The 21743-nt window shown below is 50.3% G+C and overlaps 1 protein-coding gene and 1 non-coding gene across 11 annotated transcripts in view; one reads left to right on the top strand and one right to left on the bottom strand.

Annotated features, from left to right (window-relative positions):
* Positions 1–21743, bottom strand: part of Ssbp3 (single stranded DNA binding protein 3) — a 157750-nt gene that overhangs the window by 23718 nt on the left and 112289 nt on the right. For 4 of the 10 annotated variants that reach the window (XM_047546793.1, XM_047546799.1, XM_047546775.1 and 1 more), the window contains 2 exons: positions 1054–1133; positions 102–161 (listed from right to left, as the gene is read on the bottom strand). The exons of 2 other annotated variants lie outside the window; for them this stretch is intronic. In XM_047546793.1, the coding sequence (XP_047402749.1) occupies positions 102–161; positions 1054–1133 (140 nt within the window). The remainder of the gene's footprint in view (positions 1–101; positions 162–1053; positions 1134–21743) is intronic. 4 more of the 10 variants (XM_047546722.1, XM_047546727.1, XM_047546767.1 and 1 more) reach the window with 1 other exon arrangement.
* On the top strand, positions 16156–16229 carry Trnag-ccc (transfer RNA glycine (anticodon CCC)). Its single transcript has one exon. It is a non-coding gene; the product is annotated as a tRNA-Gly (tRNA).

Raw genomic sequence — 21743 nt, 5'->3', positions numbered from 1 at the left:
TGTACCCCTCAATCCTCCTCCCAAATACTGATCTGAGTCAAAGTCCACCTAAGGCCAAGGTGGCTAACTGAGGGGAGAGAGAACATGAAAAGGTACAGTACCTGGTTTCCCATTCTGATCGGGGGCCTGGGGCCGCCTGCGTATCGCGGTGACATAAAAGGCTGCAATTACAGGGAATTAGTTCAATGACAGCCTGCACTACTGTACAGCAACAAACACAAATGCTCTCCAATCCACAAAGTCCAGTTTGTTACAACTAGTGATCTTCTAAGCTATTTTCCTCCCGGTAGCCTCTTCCCTCTGGGCAAAACTTCCCACGGGCAGAGGATACAACAGATCCACCAACAAATGTTTCCACACTGGTCCACGGAGATCTACTCTGGGTGAAGGGGCAGCGGCTGGGACTTTGCACAGGATGCAGAACAGTTAAATCAACGAGGGGCAAAGGAGGACACCTCTGCTCTCCATCAGGGCAAATAAAAGAGTAAGAAAAAGGTCTCATACATAACGTTTTCAGGGTCTGCAGACAAAGCTGGACACCACGCACGCGTGCGCACACATGTGCATACACAGAGAAACTACTGACAGGGAGCCACGGGAAGGGAGCGAGGGCTTAAGGGGGAAACGCAATGGAAAACGATAAGGGGACAGCGGGCGCCCCAACTCAGTGCAGGGGGATGGGCGAGAAAGCTTTCTCAGCAGCAAGAGCACACAAAGAAAAGGCTAGGGATGCAGCTTCGGTTACAAACGAATGGTTAACCAAACTCAAAAACCAAACCAAAAGTGAGAGAGGAAAAAACAAAAACGCAAAGGCCACCGACAAGGTCACAGAAATAGTTTTTTCTTTTCTCTTGGTTTCATATCCAAGCTGGGTGTGATGTCCGAGGAATGTAGACTATCTTTAGAAAAAATTTTTTAAAAACTTCAGTTTGTCCATAAAGACTTGAAGGCAATGGCTGGAGCACATTTTGATTTTTGTTTTTCCTCTGTGGGCTCTCTCCTTTCCTCCTGCCCCACGCCCCCCGGCGGGCGGGCGAGCCACAGTGCGTTTACCTGACTGTGGGGTCCCATCATGCTGCTGGGATTGTGAGGTGGAGGCTGTGCGTGCGGCGAGGGCTGTGACCCGGAGGACCCTGTGAGGCCAGACAGTAGAGGCAGGTTATAGATCACAGCACATGGAGAAGCGCAGAAGCTTAAAAGAACAAAAATTCAACCAAAACGCAGGGTGGCGGCGGGCGTGCAGGTGGGGGCTCTGGCTGACGGGAGGTGGTGGAGCTGCTGCTTAGGTCGCCGGCTCAATGGTGTAAAACGGGCAGGAGGGAAGCTGGTCAATACATTCACGGGGGATTCAGAAGTAAAGAAAAATAAAATGAAGCACCTCCGTCAAAGCACACAGGAGCAAGGTCCAGACACAGTCTACCATCTGAGCGTAGTTTGCCATGTTAAATACGTTGGTTGAGATGGGCTCAGAGGGTACAATGATGTGCAGACAGGCTGCCCAGAAGCCACCGGACCCAAATGCGAAGCGTGCACGTGCCGCTTGCAGGGGATGTGGGAAAGAATCAGGGGAGGTCCCTGCCCTTGAGGAGCTCACAGTCTGGGGGATCAGGACAAGGTAACTTGGGTGACTTGAAGCAGGAACAATCATGGATTAGGGAGAGGCCCAGGCCATGCCCACTGAGGGGGAGTGCCACAGGGGCATCAACAGACAAGGACAGAGGCAGAAGGAACAAAGTGGCCCCATAGACTGAACCAATGGGGTAATGAAATAACAAACAAGTACCACTCAGTGCAAGCAGTGCTGGGCTCTTTGGTTCATGAATTTACCTACATTTCAAAATGGTCCTGTATGGTGGGGTCTCTCATTCCGATTTTTACAGATGAGGAAACAGTCTCAAGAAATAAAAGTACTTGGCCATGGCCACAAAACTGGTAAATGGCAGCACCAGAATGAGAAGCTCAATGGTCCCAAGACCTACCTTTTCCCCTGCAGCCCAGGGTCAAGGGGACTTTGAGGGCAGGCTTGGAGACCCCTGACTGCTAGGTGGGTCAGTGGATTGAGTCTGGGCTTTCCATACCAGTTGGTGGTGAGCCACCTGCAGTTTCAAGCTGACCCAGAGCCCTAGCTATGCTGACCTCCCTATTTAGGAGAAATGGGGAGATGAATTCTCTTAAACCATGAGGTTGGTCAAATTACAGGTTGCACTCATTAGTGGGTGATGAAATCAATTTAGTGGGTTGCAAACTATATTTTTTAAAAAAATCTGAAACTGGAAAAAAAAAATCAGAGTGTTTTAAGACAGGTATCTAGCTGGGTGCAGTGGCACATGCCTGTAATCTCAGTGGCTTGGGAGGCTGAGGTTGGAGGATCGAAAGTTCAAAGTCAGCCTCAGTAACTTAGCAAGACCCTGTCTCAAAATAATTTTTACAAAAGGAAAAATGGGGGGGTGGGGCGCGGCTGGGGATGTGGCTCAGTGGTTAAGTGCCCCTCAATCCCTGGTACCAAGGGATTGAACTATTCTCTGTTTTACATGTATATGTAAGCACGTTGAGTGTGTGTTTTTCAAACTAGGACACAATCCCAAAAGTGTTTCCTACTGTGAGGAAACTGACAGTGGTTCAGTCCAGAAGTGTGAAGTATCCTCTGGCCTACCTGGAGCTGGACTGTGGTGCTGGGACAAGGAGCCACACCCCAATGTACTTATCTCCACCCAGATACTGCTTTAGGCTGTGGAAGTCATTTTTGAGAAAAATTCAAGATCTGCATGGGGGATGCAAGGGTAGAGTTTTCATCCTCAGTCTTCTTCCTCAAAGCTGAACCACCAGGCTCTGCTTGCTAGGGGGACTCAGCCCAGTCCTGGGGAGGAGCAAAGGGTGGGCCAGACGGTGGCGTGGAGACAGAAGAGGTATGCAAAGCAAGATGCAGAGGACTGCACAGGAACCTGAGGGCACCACTGGCTACAGGCATGGGAGTTTCTTGGCTAATCCAGGGGCTGCTCACTTCCGGAAAGCTCCGAGGAGCAGATGTTCCCCTACCTGCCACGCTACTAATTTCAACAAGTGTGTGTCTTTCTAGCGGCTGCCAGCAACGGCATGGTTTGTTACCATGAGCAATTTTCTTAATTAACAGACATTAATTAGCCATTTAGCAATTTTGCAAGCATTTGTTTAGCGGCTTTCCTAAACATGAATACCACTGTGATAATGGCACTGATTAGAGGGTCCCCTAATTAACAGTACAGGGAAGGAAAATTGAAATCACATAAATTAAAAAGGGAGGGGAAGTTAATGAAGGCGGGACATATTTGCACCTGCAAGTCTTTTGTACCATGAAACTTGGGTGTAATGTAAACAAAACAAGATAATTCGAAGCCAACACCCAAAAAAAGAAAAATAAAAAGAACAGAGGAGGAGGGTTCAAGGGTGAGGTCCAGTTGCCAAGAGGGGGCAAAAGGCCTTCTGTCAGTTCTTTGGCTCTTGGCAGTGTGGGAATGCCTCCTCCCTCACAGTCCTCGCCTCTCCCTGGTCACACAGAGCGCTTTCACGGAGCGAGTCGCGGCTCTGCGCAAGCCCCTTACAACCGTGCGCCCCACCTATCAAGGCAGGTCAGCAGCAGCGACTCCCTCATCTGACACACCCAAGAGCAGCTGGTGCTCACCCGGCGTCTGACCAACAGCAGTCAAGTCAATACTTAAACCTGAGTCTGCCTTACTGCTGAGGAGGTCTGAGGGCTCCACATCCCAAGGGGCCCCTGAAGTGACTCCCTCAGAAGCTCCCTGTTGGACTCATAACGGGTCCCCAAATGAGCTGGGGTGGTAAGTTTGCTCAATAAAGGCCTAGGCAGCAAGTTGTTCAGTGAGGCCCGGGCCCAAGATGCTTCCTAGTAGACAGTGAGGAGATGGGCTGTTGAACATGGGGAGGAGCAGAGCTCAGAAGTGGAATTGTTCTGGAGTTTGGAACACTTATGACCAGGGAATCCTGGCCTAGGCCAGCAGGTCACCAGAGAGAAAATTCCACTACAACCTTGATCAGGCGAATATAAAGCTCAGGACTTCCCTCCCCAGGGCAAGAAGCTTCCTTCCCGCACCCTGTCAGGTGCTAGCCAGGCTCTGACCAGTTCAGCCCTTGGTACTACTGGGAGCTAGCTCACGAGACCAGGAGCCAACAACCCACAACTTCTCAAAGGGCCACCCACATCTTCTGTGTCCCCACTGCGTGCACTCAGCTTGCAGCTTCCGGACACTATGTTCTCTGGGTCTGGGCTGTGCCCGCCCCTGAGATTGTCGGCAGCATTGTAGCAGAACCCTGGCCCAGCCAGGCACATCCTCAGGAGCAAAGAACAGAGCTGTGATCAGGGAAACATCTGTTTCTGCCAGAAAAATGACAGGCTTGTTGCCTGTTTCCACCAAGAGGCAAGGGGTCTACTGTCCTGCATTTGAGAGGCCACAAACAGGCAGACTAGTCTTCCCTCCCAGTCAGCATTCTCGACAACAACCTACAGGTAGGCTTAGAGAAAAAGGACTTCATTGTCTTTTTGATCTGTTACCCATGCAGGCAAAATACTGCATAGGAAGTAGACCAAAACCAACCAACCAACCAGATCATGCTGGAGAATTCTGACCTCTGTGGGGATAGGAATCTTCCATCCCTAAAGTCTGGACAGATGGGGCAGGCAGGTGGAGAGGACTGTGGCAGAGGTGAGAGAAGGAGGAAGTTCCCAAGCTGTTCACTGGTCAGTTTTCCTATGTGGGATAACTCCCCCATAGGCCTTTTGGGAGTGAAGGTACTGAAAGCTTTTTTCTTTTAAAAAAAAAAATTTTTTTTTAGTTGTTAATGGATGTTTGTTTAATTATTTACATGTGGTACTGAGAATCGAACTCAGTGCCTCATACACACTAGGCAAGTGCTCCACCACTGATCTATGACCCCAGTCCTACTGAAAGCTTTTGAGGGACCCAAAAGTTTTGGAAGTATTTGGAAGCCAGATTGGCCAAGACAAGCCTCTGGACCCAGCTCCACTTTGATGGTCTTCCCACATGGGCTCTGGGGGCTTTCTGTCACAGGTGCTACATAATATTGGGCCAGATTAGGGTGGCCAAACAGTCTGACTAGAAGCTAAGGGGGAACCACCTACGCCCAACAGCCATCTGTTTGCTGGGTGGATCTGACAGGTTGTCATTCCTTCCTCCAATGTCATTTTTAGAGAAAACAGATTCAAGACAGAGGTGGGACTTGTCTAAGGCCACAGAGAACTAGCTGGCAGCCAAGCCACATCTCCTAACTCTAGCCAGGGCTCTCTTCCAGATAACATATCCTGCCAGGTGCAGTGGCGCATGCCTGTAATCCCAGTGGCTCGGGAGGCTGAAGCAGGAGGATCTCGCGTTCAAAGCCTGCCCCAGCAACAGTGAGGTGCTAAAAAAACTCTGAGAGACCCTGTCTTTAAGTAAACAAAAAAGGACTGGGGATGTGGCTCAGTGGTTGAGTGTCTCTGAGTTCAATCCCTGGTACCCACCCCCAACAGAAGGACAACATATCCCCACCCACATCTATTTTAGGCTTGGAAAGAACTGGGTTCAAATCCTGCTCTGCCACTGACAGCTCTTCTGTCCTCTCATTGGTGAAAAGGGAACAAACATGACAATACCTATGGTGAGTGGAGTGTGGACTTTGCCAGTTAACTTAATTCTGAGCTCCTCACAGTAAGGTCCTCGGAAGTGTTAGGACCACCCAGTCACTAAATAATGGGGCCAGGATTCGAAGTCTGATTCTGGAGCCTGGGAGGAAGAGAGGATCCTAGAGTAACCATCATTCTGCTAGCCTAGGAGAAGCACCTCTGTGTCCTGTGTCAGGGCAGAGAGCAGAGGAAGGACTCCTAGAGGCTGGGAGACTGGCAGGCGCATGGAGACGGTGGGTTGTGACCTCACGCGCATCCAGTCAGCCCCATGTGGGCTCACAGAAGCACATCAGACTTGTCTTGCCTCTGGAGTTCTCCCAGGCTGCTGGGAAGAAGGACAAAGACCCAGTGACAAACAAGCTTGAGTGGTGGCATAACCTGCCAGGTGCTCTAGCAGAAGCCTAGCTCCTGCTCAATGAGGTCAGAGTGGCTGCAGAACATAGGCCCTGTCTCCCCATGAGCTGAAGGGCAGATGAGAATCAAGGAGCTGGGATGGGAACCAGGGTCACCTGAGTGGCCAGAACTCCTTCTACCGTGACAGTGTTGCTGCAGGGTGATGGTGGGCCCCTGTGCGTCGGAGGAATCCCTGCTCCTGAGTCTTGGAAAAGGCGGCCTTTCCCTGTGCAGCCTTCATACTGCCCCAGACCATGTTAACGCTCTTGCCTTCTGTCTCAGATGGCCCAAAGATTTCTGACTGCAAATATCTAACCCGGGTACTTCTTTTAATTCTTTTCACTGTAATTTCAGGGTTGAGTAGTGTTATATTATACAGCAGCTTTGGAGAGTCACGTGGGCAGGGCCTGGGGGCTCTCCTACGGATGTGGCCAAGGCAAATACTTGGTTGTTTCACAAAATCCTGCAGTCTGGACAGTTGGTTTAGTGAAAGGACTTTCCCAACATCCAAGTGGTGGGGAGCAATGTTCCCACAGCACAGCAGATCAGAGATCGCCTCAGAAAAGCATTTCACGACTGTCGGCAGGAGCTCCGATTCCGCATCACATTCTGGCTCTGCCCCGTACTGCGTCTGAAGCTGTCCCTAAGAGACAGGCTGTAGCATGATGGGAAGATCTTCGCAGTAAGTGACACAGGCCTGGGGTCCACTCCCAGAACTTCCAGTACATGCTGGAAGTCCAGTTCCCTAACGGCCCTGAGTCTTGGGCCTCCTAAGAGAAACAGAACCATTCTACAAATACTGTGGAGATGTGGTCCAGCTGGCACTGTGGGGTGCACAGAGGGCCCCAGTCTCCTATGGTGCCCTAGCCTCCAACTCCTGGAGTCACTTACATGAAGGTGGAGGCTTGACCTGCCAGTCCCTAGCTTGGCTTGGCTTGGCTCCGGCTGCTGGGAGGGTGCAGGGCCTGCGTACATCCTCAGCCTTTCAAAGTCACACACCATCCTTCGAGTCTCCTCCTGAAACTCTGCCTTATTGGGGAATGTGTGGGCCCCTCAGGGATAACAACTATTGCTGTTCACTCCCATCCATGGGTACATCCAAGGCGGGGCCTAGACATAACAGCAAGGCTCAGCCAGAGGTAGACCATACATCCATGTCAAGGGACAGATGGCCCAATAAGTCCTGGGTTGGTCCCTTTAACACTTGTGGGTTCAAGGTACTCAGAAAAACAAGTTAATACCAACAGGCTGGCCAGGTTGGTCCTCTAGCTAAAGACTTACCAGGCATGCTGTGTACACCTGTAATCTAAGTGACTAGGATGGTTGAGTCAGGAGGATTGCCAAGTTCACGGTCAGCCTCAGCAACTTAGCAAGGCCCTAAGCAACTTAGTGAGATCCTGTCTCAAAATAAAAAATGAGAAGGGATAGGGATGTGGCTCAGGGGTAACTGCCTCTGGGTTCTCCAGTACCAGGGGAAAAAAAAAAAAAAGATAAAATAAAATAAAAAAGAGCTGGGGACGGGGGTGGGGGGGCGGAGGGTACAGCTCAGTGATAGAGTGGTAGAATGCCCCAGGTTCAACCTGGCAGTAACCAAAAAAAAGGGGGGGGGCCTAAAGACTAGAGGATGAGGGATGATAGTTCCTTAAGATCAAAAATCAGATTAAAATAAAGAGAACCTATGTGCTAAGTAAAATATTCCTCAAACTCACTGCTCCTTCCTCAGCCTCTGCCCAGCATTCCTCAAGACCACCTGCACCTGTCTGGAAATCATGGACTCATAGAGAAACAGCAAAGACTTAAATTCAGGCCTCCTGGGTGGGGAGGTGAGCCTGGTGGGGCAGGCATGAAAACAGGCTGTGGCCTGAGGCGAGAGCCGGAAACACTAGAGATAGAGTCCTGGCCTTGGGCAGCTCATTCATACAGTGGCAAGAAGTCCAGCCTATACATTCCTCATGGTCCCAAGAGCCAGGAGAGTGCTCTGTAAACTGCAGAGACTGTGCCATTACCATCTAGGCCAAAGCTACCTCTTCTCCTCACAGAATGCTACTGGGAAAGGGGGGCTTGAAGTTTTAGGTATCCAAGAGATAAAATACTCCACACATTCCCAACCTCCAGACTCCTGGTGGCAGTGGCCACTGTCTGGCAAGGCTGAAGGGGTGGGTTTAGTGACCAGCAGCAGGACACAGTGGGTGTGTAATATTGGTGGCTGGTATAATCTGCATGTTGGGTGTGTTGCTCTAATTGAGTGAATGTAAAATTGCACTGATTATACACATGGCAAAAGGCATTCGACAGACAATCTGATTTGCTCCTTGAACACAAATGCTGACAGAAAAAGCTGTAAGCCCACTCTGGGGCGAGGATTAAGGTGTGCCTGTGAGCCATGGACATCTGGCATCTGTTGGCATGGTTCTAACTCACCCACAGCCTCCTCGAGTGGGAGAATGACCACTAGTCGGGTGGGGTAGCTCAATGGAGGAAAGGTCATCTCCCCATTTTAATCCGCGGAAATGAGCTTGGCATGGCTTGGAGAGGTGTCTTCCTACCCTGATTGAATCTGTCTCCTGAGAAGAGACATATTTATATATGGGTATGTCTGGGGGGTATGGGCCACAGTTGGGTCTGAGGCTGCCAGCTCCAACTCAGAGGAGGTGAGAGTGTGTATACACCCAGCATGGGCCTGGCACATGCACAGTCAGTCCTGAGGGGGCTGAGCGGGCACAGTCCCCAGAAAGCTCACAATCAGGTGGGGCTCCCTGGCTGCACAGCAGGTACACCCACAACAACCATGACCCTTGGCGGGCACAGGACAAGGGGGTTGGTTTAAACACTTGGCAAGTGGTAGTGATCCATCTCCTGGGGATGGGGGAGAAGTCATCACTTAGAGGAAACAGGACATATCATGTTTCCCCTTTGGGTCACCTCTGTGCCAATATTAGGGGTCCTCACACCACTGAGACCACTCCATGCAAGAACAGTGAGCAGCAGCTCACTGATCTACCTGAACTAAAACCCAGTTGAACTCCCTCCTCCTGCCCATCTCTCTAAGAAGCCAGGACAGCACTGGGCAAAATGACCAGGACACAAGGCCCCTTAGTGTGAATCTGGCTTCCCTGGGCAGCCCTGCTATGACACCCCAAGGGGGTACTCAGTAAAGGTTTTGCTCAATAGGTATAAGACATATCCTTGGTCCACAGAAGCACAGAATCAGTAGGCAATGGTTTTCCAAATGAAGGGAGGAAACAGCAAATGAAAATACAGGTAGTGTCCAAGATCTACCTTAGAGTTCCTCTACACATAGCTCGCCGCCTCTTCTTCCAGCCCTTGACCCGTGCCTATGCCATGACACAGATGGAAGACTGAGCTTCAGGGATATGTGCTCTCTGGTTTCAGACACAGAAGGGCCAGACCTGCCCTAGCCTTGCAAGACAGAGGGGTCAGGTTCAGCCCCCTGCACCACATGGTGTAGACAGAATGGAGGCTGGGGTCAGCAGTAGCACAAGGACCCCCCAAGGCATGGCCACCATGCTGAGATACAGTGAACAAGGGGTGAAACTGGCCTGCCAGCAATTCTTGTAAATAAAGTTTTATTTGGATACAGTCTTACTCATTTGTGTACAGTTGCCTTCACACTCCAGTGGCAGAGCCCAGCAGTTAACAACGGAGACCAGATGGCTCATACCGCCTGAAACATCTACTAGTGACCACGCACTGTAAGCACATGCAGAACCCTGAGCCAGACAATGTTCTTGAGACTGAGAGGGGAAAAAACAGGGTCTTTTCAATTCTCAAAAGGGCTTAGAAAAATCTAAGAGTAGTAGTACTATACCTACTTTCTGATTTTAACCATGTCTTATGAGAGCATAAGACAAATGAAGTAAAAATTAACCTCATTTTACAAAAGAGAAAAGTGAAGTCCAGTGATATTAAGGTATTACAAGAGCCAAGGTTTATCCCCATCAGGGACAAACAGAATGAGCACTGGCCTAGGGGTTGGCAAATCTGTATTCTGAGTCTTCCCCCAACATGGCACATGACCACTCATGATCCTGATTTACTTAGTCACTACTCTTGAACAAATGATAACTGATCATCTCAGCTTAAAAATTAGCATTCAAGTGGAGCCCAGTGGCCCCAGATAGCTAATAATCTTCCCAGTTTCATCCTGGGAAGGTTGGGGAACCAGGCTGGGAACAAGCCCTTCCTTCACTTGTCAACATAAACATTCGAGGGGTCTGACTCCCAAGCGGTGGTTGGGATGTGTCAGGGTAGAAAAGAAGGGTTTACTCTGGGGGACCACTAAACCTGAGACCTCCCTGCTAAAGATTTTGTGTGTGTGTGTGTGTGTGTGTGTGTGTGTGGGTGTGTGTGTGTGTGGGTGCTCACACACACAAACTGGATGCCCTTTTCAAAGTCAAAGTAAAATGCAACAGTATCTAGAACAAATAGGCAGAACCCACCTCTACCAGGCAGTCAGGACATCCAACCACTGGGTACCAGTCCCTTAGGCTAAGTATTTTCAAAGCTAGAGACATGACTAAGTAGCACTCTGCCTTCCCTAAGAGTCCCAGTCTGGCAGGAGAGATCAAGGTGTAAAGAACACTGCAGAAGCAACACATTAGAGGCACTGGGCGTCTAGGTGGGCAGGAATAACTATCACATGTGAGAATGAGGACATTTTAGGCAGGCCCTTGAAGGAATGGAAAGATGCCTTCTCACAGAGAGGGATGGACAGAGATTCTGGGCCCAAAGGATGGAATCCAGGCAGCCTAAAGGCAGGACAGTGTGTAATTCTGGAGGAACTTACGTACAAGATGATGATCTTGGGCTGGGACAGTCAGGCTGAGGAGGGAATATTAACTGGCGGAAGCTCATGCAAGGAAGGGGCTATCAGACACACATCTCGGGAATAATACCCATTTTGTTTCTTCTCAAAGATGTTTCTACACCTTCTCAGAAGTCAGAAATCAAGATTTGTAGTCATGGAAAAACACTGAGTGGACAGCTGACTAGGGGGCTAATTTTCATCTCTCCCACTACAGGTGGGATAAAGAAACCCATTAAATCTCATTTACAAGTGACTCCTTCCATCCCACCTGAACACCAATAAGCCCATCCCAGCCTTCGACAGTCTGGCCAGAGGCCGGGGTTCATTTGCTCACTCACCACTGCATCTCCCATGTCCACTCTCTCTAACATTGCTGGGGACTGAGACCCAGAAAGTAAGTTCACTTCCCTAGACAGACTACAAGTGCCAAGATTATTAGACCATTTCTATAACTTCATAGCAAGGTTTTAGGATAAGGATTCCCCAAATCCTAGAGACGGAGTTCATACAGGCAAAGCCCACCCCACCATCAGAGAGCCGTTCTCTTAACCTAAGAGGAACTTATTAATCAGGTCCGTATGTTGGGCATATCCTTTTTAAGGCAAGATTTTTTCAGTCTTCTTGAATAAAAATGACCTAAGAACTTAAGAGGCATCAAGAAGGGGAGGGGAGGGGAGAATTCTGCAGCAGAAAAGAATCCACATAGACTGATGGAGGGACAAAGGCCTTGTGTGAGAGCAACAGCTCCGGCTCTTGCCCTGGGGACCAAAAGCTTGCCCAACAAATGGGGTGAGAATAGTAGGGCTAGACTACAATGGGATCTGAGTGCCTAACCAAGACTGTGGACTTTATTCTTTTATGAAGCGACAGCATGGACAGGAAGAATACTCGGGGGAGGAGAATGCCATCCACTGACCTGGAGTTAGTGCTGGTTGGAGTCTGACCTGTGGACTACGAACACCTGGGGCCAGGCACTGTTCTGCTTGCCAACCCTGAGAGCCCAGTAGGGCTGGGCAGGAAGCTGATGCTCATAAATGTGTGCTGAATAAATGAATGATTGAATGCTGGCCTCTGGGAAGGAGTCCTTGTGCAGAACTCCAAATTGCCTCCCCTTCTGAGCACATTCCCAATCTCTGGTACAACTCATAGCTGGTGAAGCAGGTGGAGCTGCTCTTATTTTACTGGCTGAGAAAAATGAAACTCAAATGATGCTTAAATAAGCCAGGCATGGTGGCACTCACGGGTAATCCCAACTACTCCAAAGGCTGGAGGCAGAAGGATTCCAAGTTCAAGGTCAGCCTGGGCAACTTAGTGAGATTCCCACTTAAAAATCAAACCAAATCATGTCAAATGTACTGAGGTGCAATTCACCAGTGAGAGAACTCCAGTGTAGGAGTTCACAGAGGCAAAGACCCAGCCCCTGGGTCAGAGAGCAGTCCTCTATCAAGCTCACTTGGGTCTGCTAGGAACAGAGCCCAATGCTCCTGGACATGCAAACTGCTTCCTACCTCACTGCCCCACAATGGCTCCTGTCAGGGAATGAGCAGTCAGGGTGGCAGGGTCCAAGGAGACAAGTTGGAGCAGGATTAAGTGAGGTAGTTAACAGGCCAAATGAGGCCTACTGTTTAGTAAGTGCCAAGGTTTGTCAAACCAAGGATTAAGCACCCAAAAAAAAAAAAAAAAATCAACAGATCCCCCAAACCTCTTCCCACATCAATGACATTAAAGGATGTGCTGAGCCCCTAAAACTTCCTTCTGAAAGAGGAGAAAACTCAATGTTGGTCCTTGCTCTTGGATAAGCTGGAAGACCTAGCTTCACCCTGGTTTTCTAGTTCCAAGGGAAGGAAACAAAACAAAATACCCCAAACAACAAACCCGGCTCCCCCCAACCCCCCCCCAAAAAAAAATCCAAACCAAACAAAAACAGCCTTAGGGCACACAGCAATGATCCAAAGGTCGGAGAGCTAACAGGTACTGACTGTTTAACCGGCACCAGGCAGGGCTTCATATGCATCATTTCACAGTATCCTTACAAATGCCCTAAGAGGTCATGGCTTTCATCACCCCAAATTATTAGATGAAGCAACTGAGGTTCAGAGGTTAACTAAATTTCTCAGGGCAACCCATGTGCCACCCAGGCTGTGTGACCCCCTGAGTTGTCAGGAAGAATGGACGGCCTTCACAGAGAGTGAGGGAGGGACAACCCAGACAGAGGAAGGAGACAAGTCGACTAATGTGTTGGGAGTGCCAGGTCCAGCTGTTGGGCTTCTGCCCACTGGTCGGCATGATCCCGAAGCCAGCCGGTCGTCTTCCGGCAGCAGTAATTACCCATTACGGAGCATGAAGACACACTCATGCATCTGGTCAGTCCTCCCACTATGCCAGAAGGGAGTAAGACTCCTACAGCACCGCTGAGGATGCAGGGCCTCAGGGGCTGGGTGGCTGACCAGGTCGCTCCACCAGGAAATGGTGGGGGGGCCATCATGCTCCAAAGCCCCTGTTCATGGCCACTCATGGTATTCCTAACCCCAGCTGGACACTGCTTCCCTTTGTACTGCACAGAGCTGATGTGGTATCCCTTGGGGTGGGGAACCCTTGGGGCGCCTATCACCCAACACAGAGCTGGCACTCATGAAGGATATGCTTGTTGCCAGTATTCCCAGCATCTCTCCCTCCATTCAGGTTTCTAGGAAGAGAGGAGCTTTTCTGGGAGGAAGCTCAAAGGAGCATGGATGAGCCTGGCCCAGAGGCTCCATTTACTCCATTTGGTGAGGCCTTCATTTGGTGAGGCAGATCTTCATGGCATAATTGCTCAGGGAATGAATTTAGACAGAAAAGGATATGAGCCTGAAACTCACAGGGTGGACCCCTGCCATGTCCCTGGTACTCAGAACTGAGTGCCTCACTCTACACTGGATGCATGACAGCCTCTGATCCCTGTCCAGGGCTCCTGGCCCAGTTCTCCCAAAGGACAGTTTCCTTTGGCGTGATCTGATTCAGGAGGCCATCCTGATCTGTGTACTGCTGAGGCGTGTTATTACAGGATTGTGCAGGAATTCTCCTCCTCAGACCTCTTCTGCTACAAGGGCTAAGGAATTTGACCTTTTTTAAAATTTTTTTTAAAGGAGAAAAACCTCAACATAATTTGCTGAGATGAAGGTGGGGTAGAAGCAGGAGAGTCTACCCTGCCCTCCCTTCAGAAACAAAACAAAACAAAACAGAACAGCACCCCGCCTCCACCCAGGACCAACCTCTCCATGAGAAGAAGGGGGAACGGCAGCACAGTGCTGGGTGAGCTGGCAGCAAGGCAGGGTGGCTCCCAGGCTCAGGGAAAAAACAATGCTAAAAGAAACCCAAGAGCATATGCAGGTCCAGAGGGGAGAGGATAAAACAGCCCAGGCTCTTAATAAACGAAGAGGTGAGGCCACTGCTGACACCAATCCTTCCAGAACCAGATCTACAAATACCAGACTTGGGAATCGGTTTACAGTGGGACGGGGAGGCCCACAGAGGAGCAAGCAGCAGCAGCAAGATTCCCCCACCCCCCGCCCCCACCCAGGAGGGGAGAGACGGGGAGGAGGGTGTGGGGGAGAGGCATGCTGGTGGAGCTGGTGCACAGCCGCAGGGCTCCGCGGTGTGGGCTGGCTCCGCAACAGGGGGCAGTCGAGGCCCGCGGAGCCGCTGGGGGCTTTGTTACTGAGCAAATCTCCCAGGCACTGGCTGCTGAGGCATAGCTAACTGGGCGGCAGACATTGATTTATGTTCAACTTTCCATTTCATCAGTGAGAGCTAGGGCGCTCCATGTGGAGTGCACGTTTTTGGAGGAGGGAGAGGCAGCGTGAGTGTGCAGACACAAACATGTCCACAGCGTGCACACTGGCACGTGCACCAGTCAAGGCCACAACTGCTTTTTCCTCCGGGAGAGGGGCTGAGCCAGCCTGGCACGTCAGGAATAACCTTTTGTCCACTGTTGCTAGGAGCCCTGGTGCCGGTCATCTGCTGCCGGGCAGACACGGGGCACCAGGCTGGCCGCGGGCAGGAGTACAGCCTGACCTTTGTGGAGGTGGTGCTGGCGAGGAAAGAAGGTTTTCTTCCCTCTCTCCTGCCCCAGGCCTCTGTGCACAGGCCAGGCAGATTGCGGGGGTAGGGATTGGTGGGGCGTCACCCCCAGTGCTTGGAAGTGGTCAGTATCCCTCAGATGGGCCAAACTATGGCCAGAGAGGGTAGGATGACTTCTCAAGGACACAGTTGTTTCGCATCAGGGATAGACTCAAACCAAGGTGTCCAGCTCCCCTGGGCTGGGCTCCGCCTCCAGCTGTCTTCCCTCACAGTGATCAGAAGGGGCTGCCCTTCTTAGAGCCAAGTTAGTTTGAACAGGTGGGGGCTGGGTAAGCAGCATTCCCCCACCTCCAACTGTGGCCTGGGGACCAGTAGTTGGGGTGTCCCACCTCCTATCTAATCCTTCTCAGCCTTCTGGAGGCAGGCAGAGAGAGGGCTGGGGGTGTTTCTGTCCCCTGGAGGAACCTGACCCAGCCCCTTTGGTCTCTTTCACACAGGCAGACTCCCTCCATCCACAAGGACACATATTGGGCAAGGGCTGGGATCAGAGGGCTGGGCCCAGAAAAAGGGTCACTTCCCAAAGGGCAGGTATTTCATAAAGAAGATATGGATCTTATTGCCTCATTCAAATTTGAGTCTGGTTTCTTCATTTAACAGGCAGAAGGCCTACTGGCTCCTGGGTCTACCTTCCAGGGTCAAATGAAATGACAGAAGGCACGTGGACACCTTTCCCATCTGGAGGGTACTTCCAGCCCAATTCCAAGAAGGATTAGACAGTTCCGCTCAGGGTGTGATGGAACTGGCAGAGGTGGGCAGGGACCACAGCCAGAGCCCTCATTCCTCCACCTTACAGGGAAGGGAAGGGTCTGAAGGAGCAGAGGCACTCAGATGCAGCTTCTTAGCCCACACCCGCCTCCTGCTCTCTCCACCTACCCCACGACCTCAAGTTTCCCAGAAATGCCTGACCAGACCAGAAGCCTAGGCCTCCTCCGGGCTTGCCTCCTGCCCAGCTCCAACCTCCACCAAGAGGCCACCACCAGTCACTGCTCTTAGTCTCACCCCATCACCACAGGCCAAGGCCACCTCCTAAGGAGATATGACCATGACTCCACACTGGCCAACCGACTAACAGTCAGGTTCCTCTAGTCACTGGTGTCCTTCCTGGGACTTCCCCCATCTTTAAAGTTAATTCCTTCTGGGGGCTGGGGACATAGCTCAGTTGGCAGAGTGCTTGCCTCCCAAGCATGAGGCCCTGGGTTCAATCCCCAGCCAGCATGGCAAAAATAAATAAATAAATAAATAAATAAATAAATAAATAAATAGATCCTTCCTATATCTATCTTTGGCTTACCTTGGGCCAGCTCTGCTCACCTTCTGGATCCACCCCACACGCCAGAACAGCTCTGCTCACCTTCTGGATCCACCCCACACTCCAGTCCAGCTCTCCATGCCTTCTGTCTTCCCAAATTTGCCCTTTCACATTCGCATTCTGGCACGCTCCCCCTCCTGCCCTCCTCCTCTCCCTGACAGGTCTCAGTTCAAATACCAGTCCCTTCCCCAGGCAGTCTTCAGGACAAGCAGGATGGGGCCTTGCCAAGCCCCCAGGGCACTCTGCCTGTAAACCCTGCCCCCAGGTGGCATCTTCCCACCATGAAGTCACTCCCTGCTGTCTCTACTATATCATGGGCCCTGGAGGGCAGGGCCCCTGACTGCCTCTCGTGGTCTGTGGTGCTTACCAAATGTCCCTGCACCCTAGGGACCACCTCTGACCCATGGCTAAGGGAGAAGCAAACAAGCCTGGCAGGTCTCGCATGGTTTAGATCCCAGCTCCCTCACCTGCACTGCCTCACCATCTGTCAGATGGAGATCCCAGCCTCCAAGTCCTCCCTAGCAGCAGAAAGCCATAAAAACACACTCTTTCCAGGTCCCCCACCCCCAACATGTCCTAATCTGCATGGAGAAGCCTTTCTTGCTGCAGTGCTTTCTGGCAGCCCTTGCTGCTGGCCCTTTATTCCCCTCCTTTTTCCACAGCACCACCTGAATCTTAGAGGCTGCCCCAGGTGCTACCACCCCATGTGATCACGTACTAGACCTTGGCCTTCCTGGAAACATATTACCCACCCAAAGATTTGCTCACAGACCTCAAGGTTCTCGATAGGGTGTCTCATCTCTGCTTGGTTACCATCACTATCAAGCAGCTCACTACTTCACTACAAAATTGGCAGATGGTAGAAATGTCTTCCATGCAAAGACTCCAATTGGCCTCCCTCTTCTTTTCTCTCAAAGACCTGGGATCTGAGGTTGAAGCCTCACAGAGGCAGGGCTCAATCTCTTCTACTTGGTATACATCAGATATTTTAGACAGCCATCAGAGCTCTCTTGAGGCTGCCTCTCTCCTGGGAAACCCCAGCCACATCTGCCACAGGAAGGAGAGGAGCTGTCCCTATAATCACAGAAGGAAAGGGCTAGGGTCATGTGTGTCACTCTCCTCTTATTTGCTGGATCATTTCTCTGGTTTCTGGGCTATACGCATCATTTGCTCCTTCTGGTCTTCTCTATGGGAACTGATGGGGAGAGTTCTCTGGGGACAGACCTCAACCTCTTTTCAAGACAGTGGGCTTGGTTGGCAGGAACAAGGACTCACTGGAAGTGGTAATGAGTCAATCACTTTTTACCCTTCCCATCACAGTAGAGATTATCTGGGGAGGTTCAGATCAGGATAGGCTAAGTTTCTGGCAAAGAGAACTAGACCCTTTTGCTGGCCCAGGACTCTCTTTTCCAGAGAAGTACATCTTTAACCCTGTGATCTCTGCAAGGCCAGCATCCATCATTCATGTGGTCAGGTACTTCCCAAGCACCAGCTGTAGCACCAAGTTCTGGACCTAGAAATCCTTATTGGATGGTACCCACAGAGCCACTGTGGCAACTACAGAGTAACTGTTCCGGAATTCAGAACTAGCCAGGTGTCATTAGCCAGCTTAGAGTGCCTCAGTGGTGCCCTGCTGCCCACCAGACGAAACCCACACTCTTCAACAAGGGCCATCTCAACTGCCTGGCAAGCTGTGCAGCCTTCCACCAAACACCCACACCCACCTCACTGTAGATGCCATCTCAGCCAGGTCTGCACTGCTACCAGAAGCTGTCCCTGGTCTCATCTGGGCAGCAGGAAGGCATCTCTGTCCTGCTCCGGGGCATGGTTCACCTATCGTCTCCTTGGGAGGCTAGTGGGTAGGCCGATTCAGTTCCATCCCAGAACCCAGCCATGCGCCAGTACATCAGAGGTGGCTGATGACTATCACTAACTCCATCTCCCTGGGATTCCACTTCCACATTTATGAATGAGAAATCTAGGCTAGACTGGGATGGCAAATACACAGGATATGTACTTCCATTCCACGTTTTTTTTTTTTTTTTTTTTTTTTTGGAGGTGCTAGGGATTGAACACAGGGCCTTATGCTTGCAAGGTGAGCACTCTACCCACTGAGCTATGTCCCCAGTCCCCCATGTCCATCTTAATGGCAGACATGGCCAATTAGTAGCTGTTGAGCCTGGACATAGCTTCAGAATCATTCTCAATATGGTGTTCTTAGCAGCCACCACTAGTCAGCCCCAATCAGCATTTGAATGGAAATCTGTTACTTTTGAGAGAAAATGGCCACTGTTGCTCTCTTTCCTTCCTCTAGACACTTAGACATGTATCTACATTTGAACTTCAGAATGCTAAGGAAGATCAGTAGGTTGAGAACTGGGAAACCTAATGGATTAGACTTCCATTACAGCCCTGGCTTGATCATTTTTGGGAAGGTCATTCACCTTTCCAAGTCCCACTTTCCCAATCAGTCATGCTTTCTCTGCACAAACACTGTGATCAAAATGAAAGTTAGCTGCATGTTTTAAAGCTACATAACTGCAAACAATTACTGGAATTTAAAAGCAAAACAAGAACAAAAACAATATGTACTAAATGCTCTGTTCTCCATGACCCCTGCTCTCCTATAATTCCCCAGTTCTGGACCTAGAAATCCTTATTGGATAGTGCCTCCTTGGGGCCAAGGAACTAAGAGACCCACCCAGACCAGTGGGCCTGGCTGATGCCAAACTGGGTTTGCCAGATGTGCAGCCAGAGTTAAGCTGCATGAAAGGGGGAAAAATGCCACTGCTTGATTATGTAAAATCCATCTGGATCCAAAGCAGAAAATCAGAGTTGGAAGGGACCATCTGGTCCAGCCTGCTCCACTGACTAGTGAAAAAACTGGGGCCCAGAGACAGGAAGCAACTTGACCAAGGTCACTCAGCAAGTGCATGGCCAAGTCCTCTGTGCCTTTCTCATTCCAGAACACCAGTCCTGGATTCCCAAGGTGGCTTCCTATTAGACCCTCCATAGTCCAGATGCCAGATCTAGTGCTTTGGGGCTAGGTAGGTTCCTCTCCTGTAACATGAGCAACAAAAATAAACTCAGTTCAAACATGTACTGTCTTCCTAGTACATGCCAGGTACTGGGGATGCCAGAATTAGGACTTTTTTTTTTTTTTTAAATAACAAGGAACAGAATTAGAGTGCCCTTGCTAAATTCTGCTAAGTCCCCAAGAGTCCCATACTATTCCCCTATTCCCTAACCATAAAACATGATCAGGTCAGTTCTCACCCAGCCCTTAACTTGCTATCACACACATTTCATCATATCGTTATCACAGACACTGCCCATCTCAGAAGAAAAAAAGCAAACAAGGCAGGTGTAGTGGTGCACACTGGTAATCCCAGCAACTTGGGAGGCTAAGGCAAAGGGATTGAAAGTTTGAGGTCAGCCTCAGCAACTTAGAGAGGTCCTTTCTCAAAACAAAAAATAAAAAGGGTTGAGGGTGTAGCTTAGTGGTAAAGTGCTCTTGGGTTCAATCCCCCGTGCTGGAAAAAAACAAAGCAAAACAAAACAAAAAAAGCAAAGCCTACTGTGTGAATGGCCCAACCTTCTGCTTGTAGGAGTGGACCTGGGGCCTGGTAGTCAAAGGCCTGAAGGAGGAAGTGGCAAGTGTTCCTTTCTAAGGGTTTGGTATGGGAAATAGACAGATGCTCCTTCCCACCCATCCTGGAGGCCCCTCTGGCTTCTAAATTTAGGACTGACTGGTGGAATAGACCTGACTTGAAAATTTGGCTGGCCACCATGGGACAGAGTCTGGCCAGAGTTGGGTCCAGTCACCCCACGCTGGCTCCCTGCAAAAGTGTTTTTATAGCTGAGCTGCTGCCCAGGCTGCAGCCAAGAAGGGAAGAAGTGCAATTGTCCACAGGAGATAAAAAATTCTCGATACCATCTCTATTTCCCTTCTAATATCAGAATGGCTGCCTAGAAGATGAGTGAGGGGCAGGGCTGGCAATCAATAGCTAATATTCCTGTTGTGGGCTGGCCTGCTCCGGAAATGGGCTGCCACTACCTCCTTCCAGAGCGATACCCTTTCCCCTTGGCAGGGACCCAGGCCAATTGGTCAGCATCACGGCCAGGAAGGACCAAGCCAAGTACCTGGTATACCCTATTCCCCTTTCATCTGACTGATAGGGAGGTGATGCTGGAGAGTGAAAGAAAGGAATCACCCAGAGACATCCAGGAAGCGGAGAGGCCAGGGCTTATGGCTTCCTACTGGATGTCCCAGCCAGTCTGTACAGTTCACCCTGAATAAGGGAACAGAAATGACCTCAAGTCAAGAGGGCTACCTCCATGTTATGGTGACTAGTGGTGGCTAAATAAGGACAGGAATCAGATTGGGTTTTCTGACCACACACTCCCAAGCATCACAGGGATGGATTCAAGAAGTATGTCTGGAATTAGGCCTTAACCCTGAACAAGTATACCAAAGCAGGAAGTTGGAAATTGCTCACAAATCAGGCAGACTTGTTCCCTGTCCTAAACTCGGGCCCAAAGAGAAGCTGACCCAGGTAAAAAATAAAAACACAATTGACTACTGTCCACCTCTTCCCACAGCACACACCCAGATACCAGCAAGTGGTCTCAAAAAGGATGCATAGAGGTGGAATGTGGTACCTGGATGGGCTCTGTCCACCAGGTAGGAAGTCACACCTGCACTGTATCAAAGGCATCCATGGTATCAAGGGCGAGGACATGCAAGCAGGGAGAGAAGCAGGGAAAGGCCGCCAGATGAGTGCGGAATACCCATGTGTAGTGGCGAGGAAGATGGCTGCCCATGGTATGGGTGATCCCCAATGGCGGCAACCCCTTGGGCTTTCCTTCTGGTGAAGAACAGCAGCTGATCCAGCTCCAGCCTCTCTTGGGTCCATGTTTTCCAGGGAACTTTTGTCTACATTATCTAAAGTCTGACCCCAAGCCAAGAACCCTGCCACCTCAAGACTGCTGGGTGGTGCATGTCTCCATACCTTGGACAGGGTCTTAGTTCCAGGAGCATGCTGGGAATGCACACGGATAGGTACATGGACATCTGACACTGCAATCCTGCAAACTTCTCTCTCCTCTCTCCAACATTCTCATGAGGAACCTGCTGTTTCCATTTTAGGGGAACCCAGATTTCACTGGCATAATGGTGAGCAATATGTCCTAATCACGGGGCTGGGATTGTGGCTCAGTGGTAGAGCACTTGCCTAGCATGTGTGAGGCCCTGGGTTCAATTCTCAGCACCACATACACATAAATGAATAAAATAAAGACCAATCAACACCTAAAAAAATATATTTAAAAAAATATGTCCTAATCACCCCTCCTGGGAGATAATATCAACCAAAATGTGAAATCTTGCAGCACAGAAGCACCTTCCAGGGTCTCCCCTA

The sequence above is a fragment of the Sciurus carolinensis genome, chromosome 1 (assembly GCF_902686445.1).
Source record: "Sciurus carolinensis chromosome 1, mSciCar1.2, whole genome shotgun sequence".
Lineage (NCBI taxonomy): Eukaryota > Metazoa > Chordata > Mammalia > Rodentia > Sciuridae > Sciurus > Sciurus carolinensis.
The sequence above is the reverse complement of the archived record's forward strand: the minus strand, read 5'-3'. Positions and strand labels throughout refer to the sequence as shown.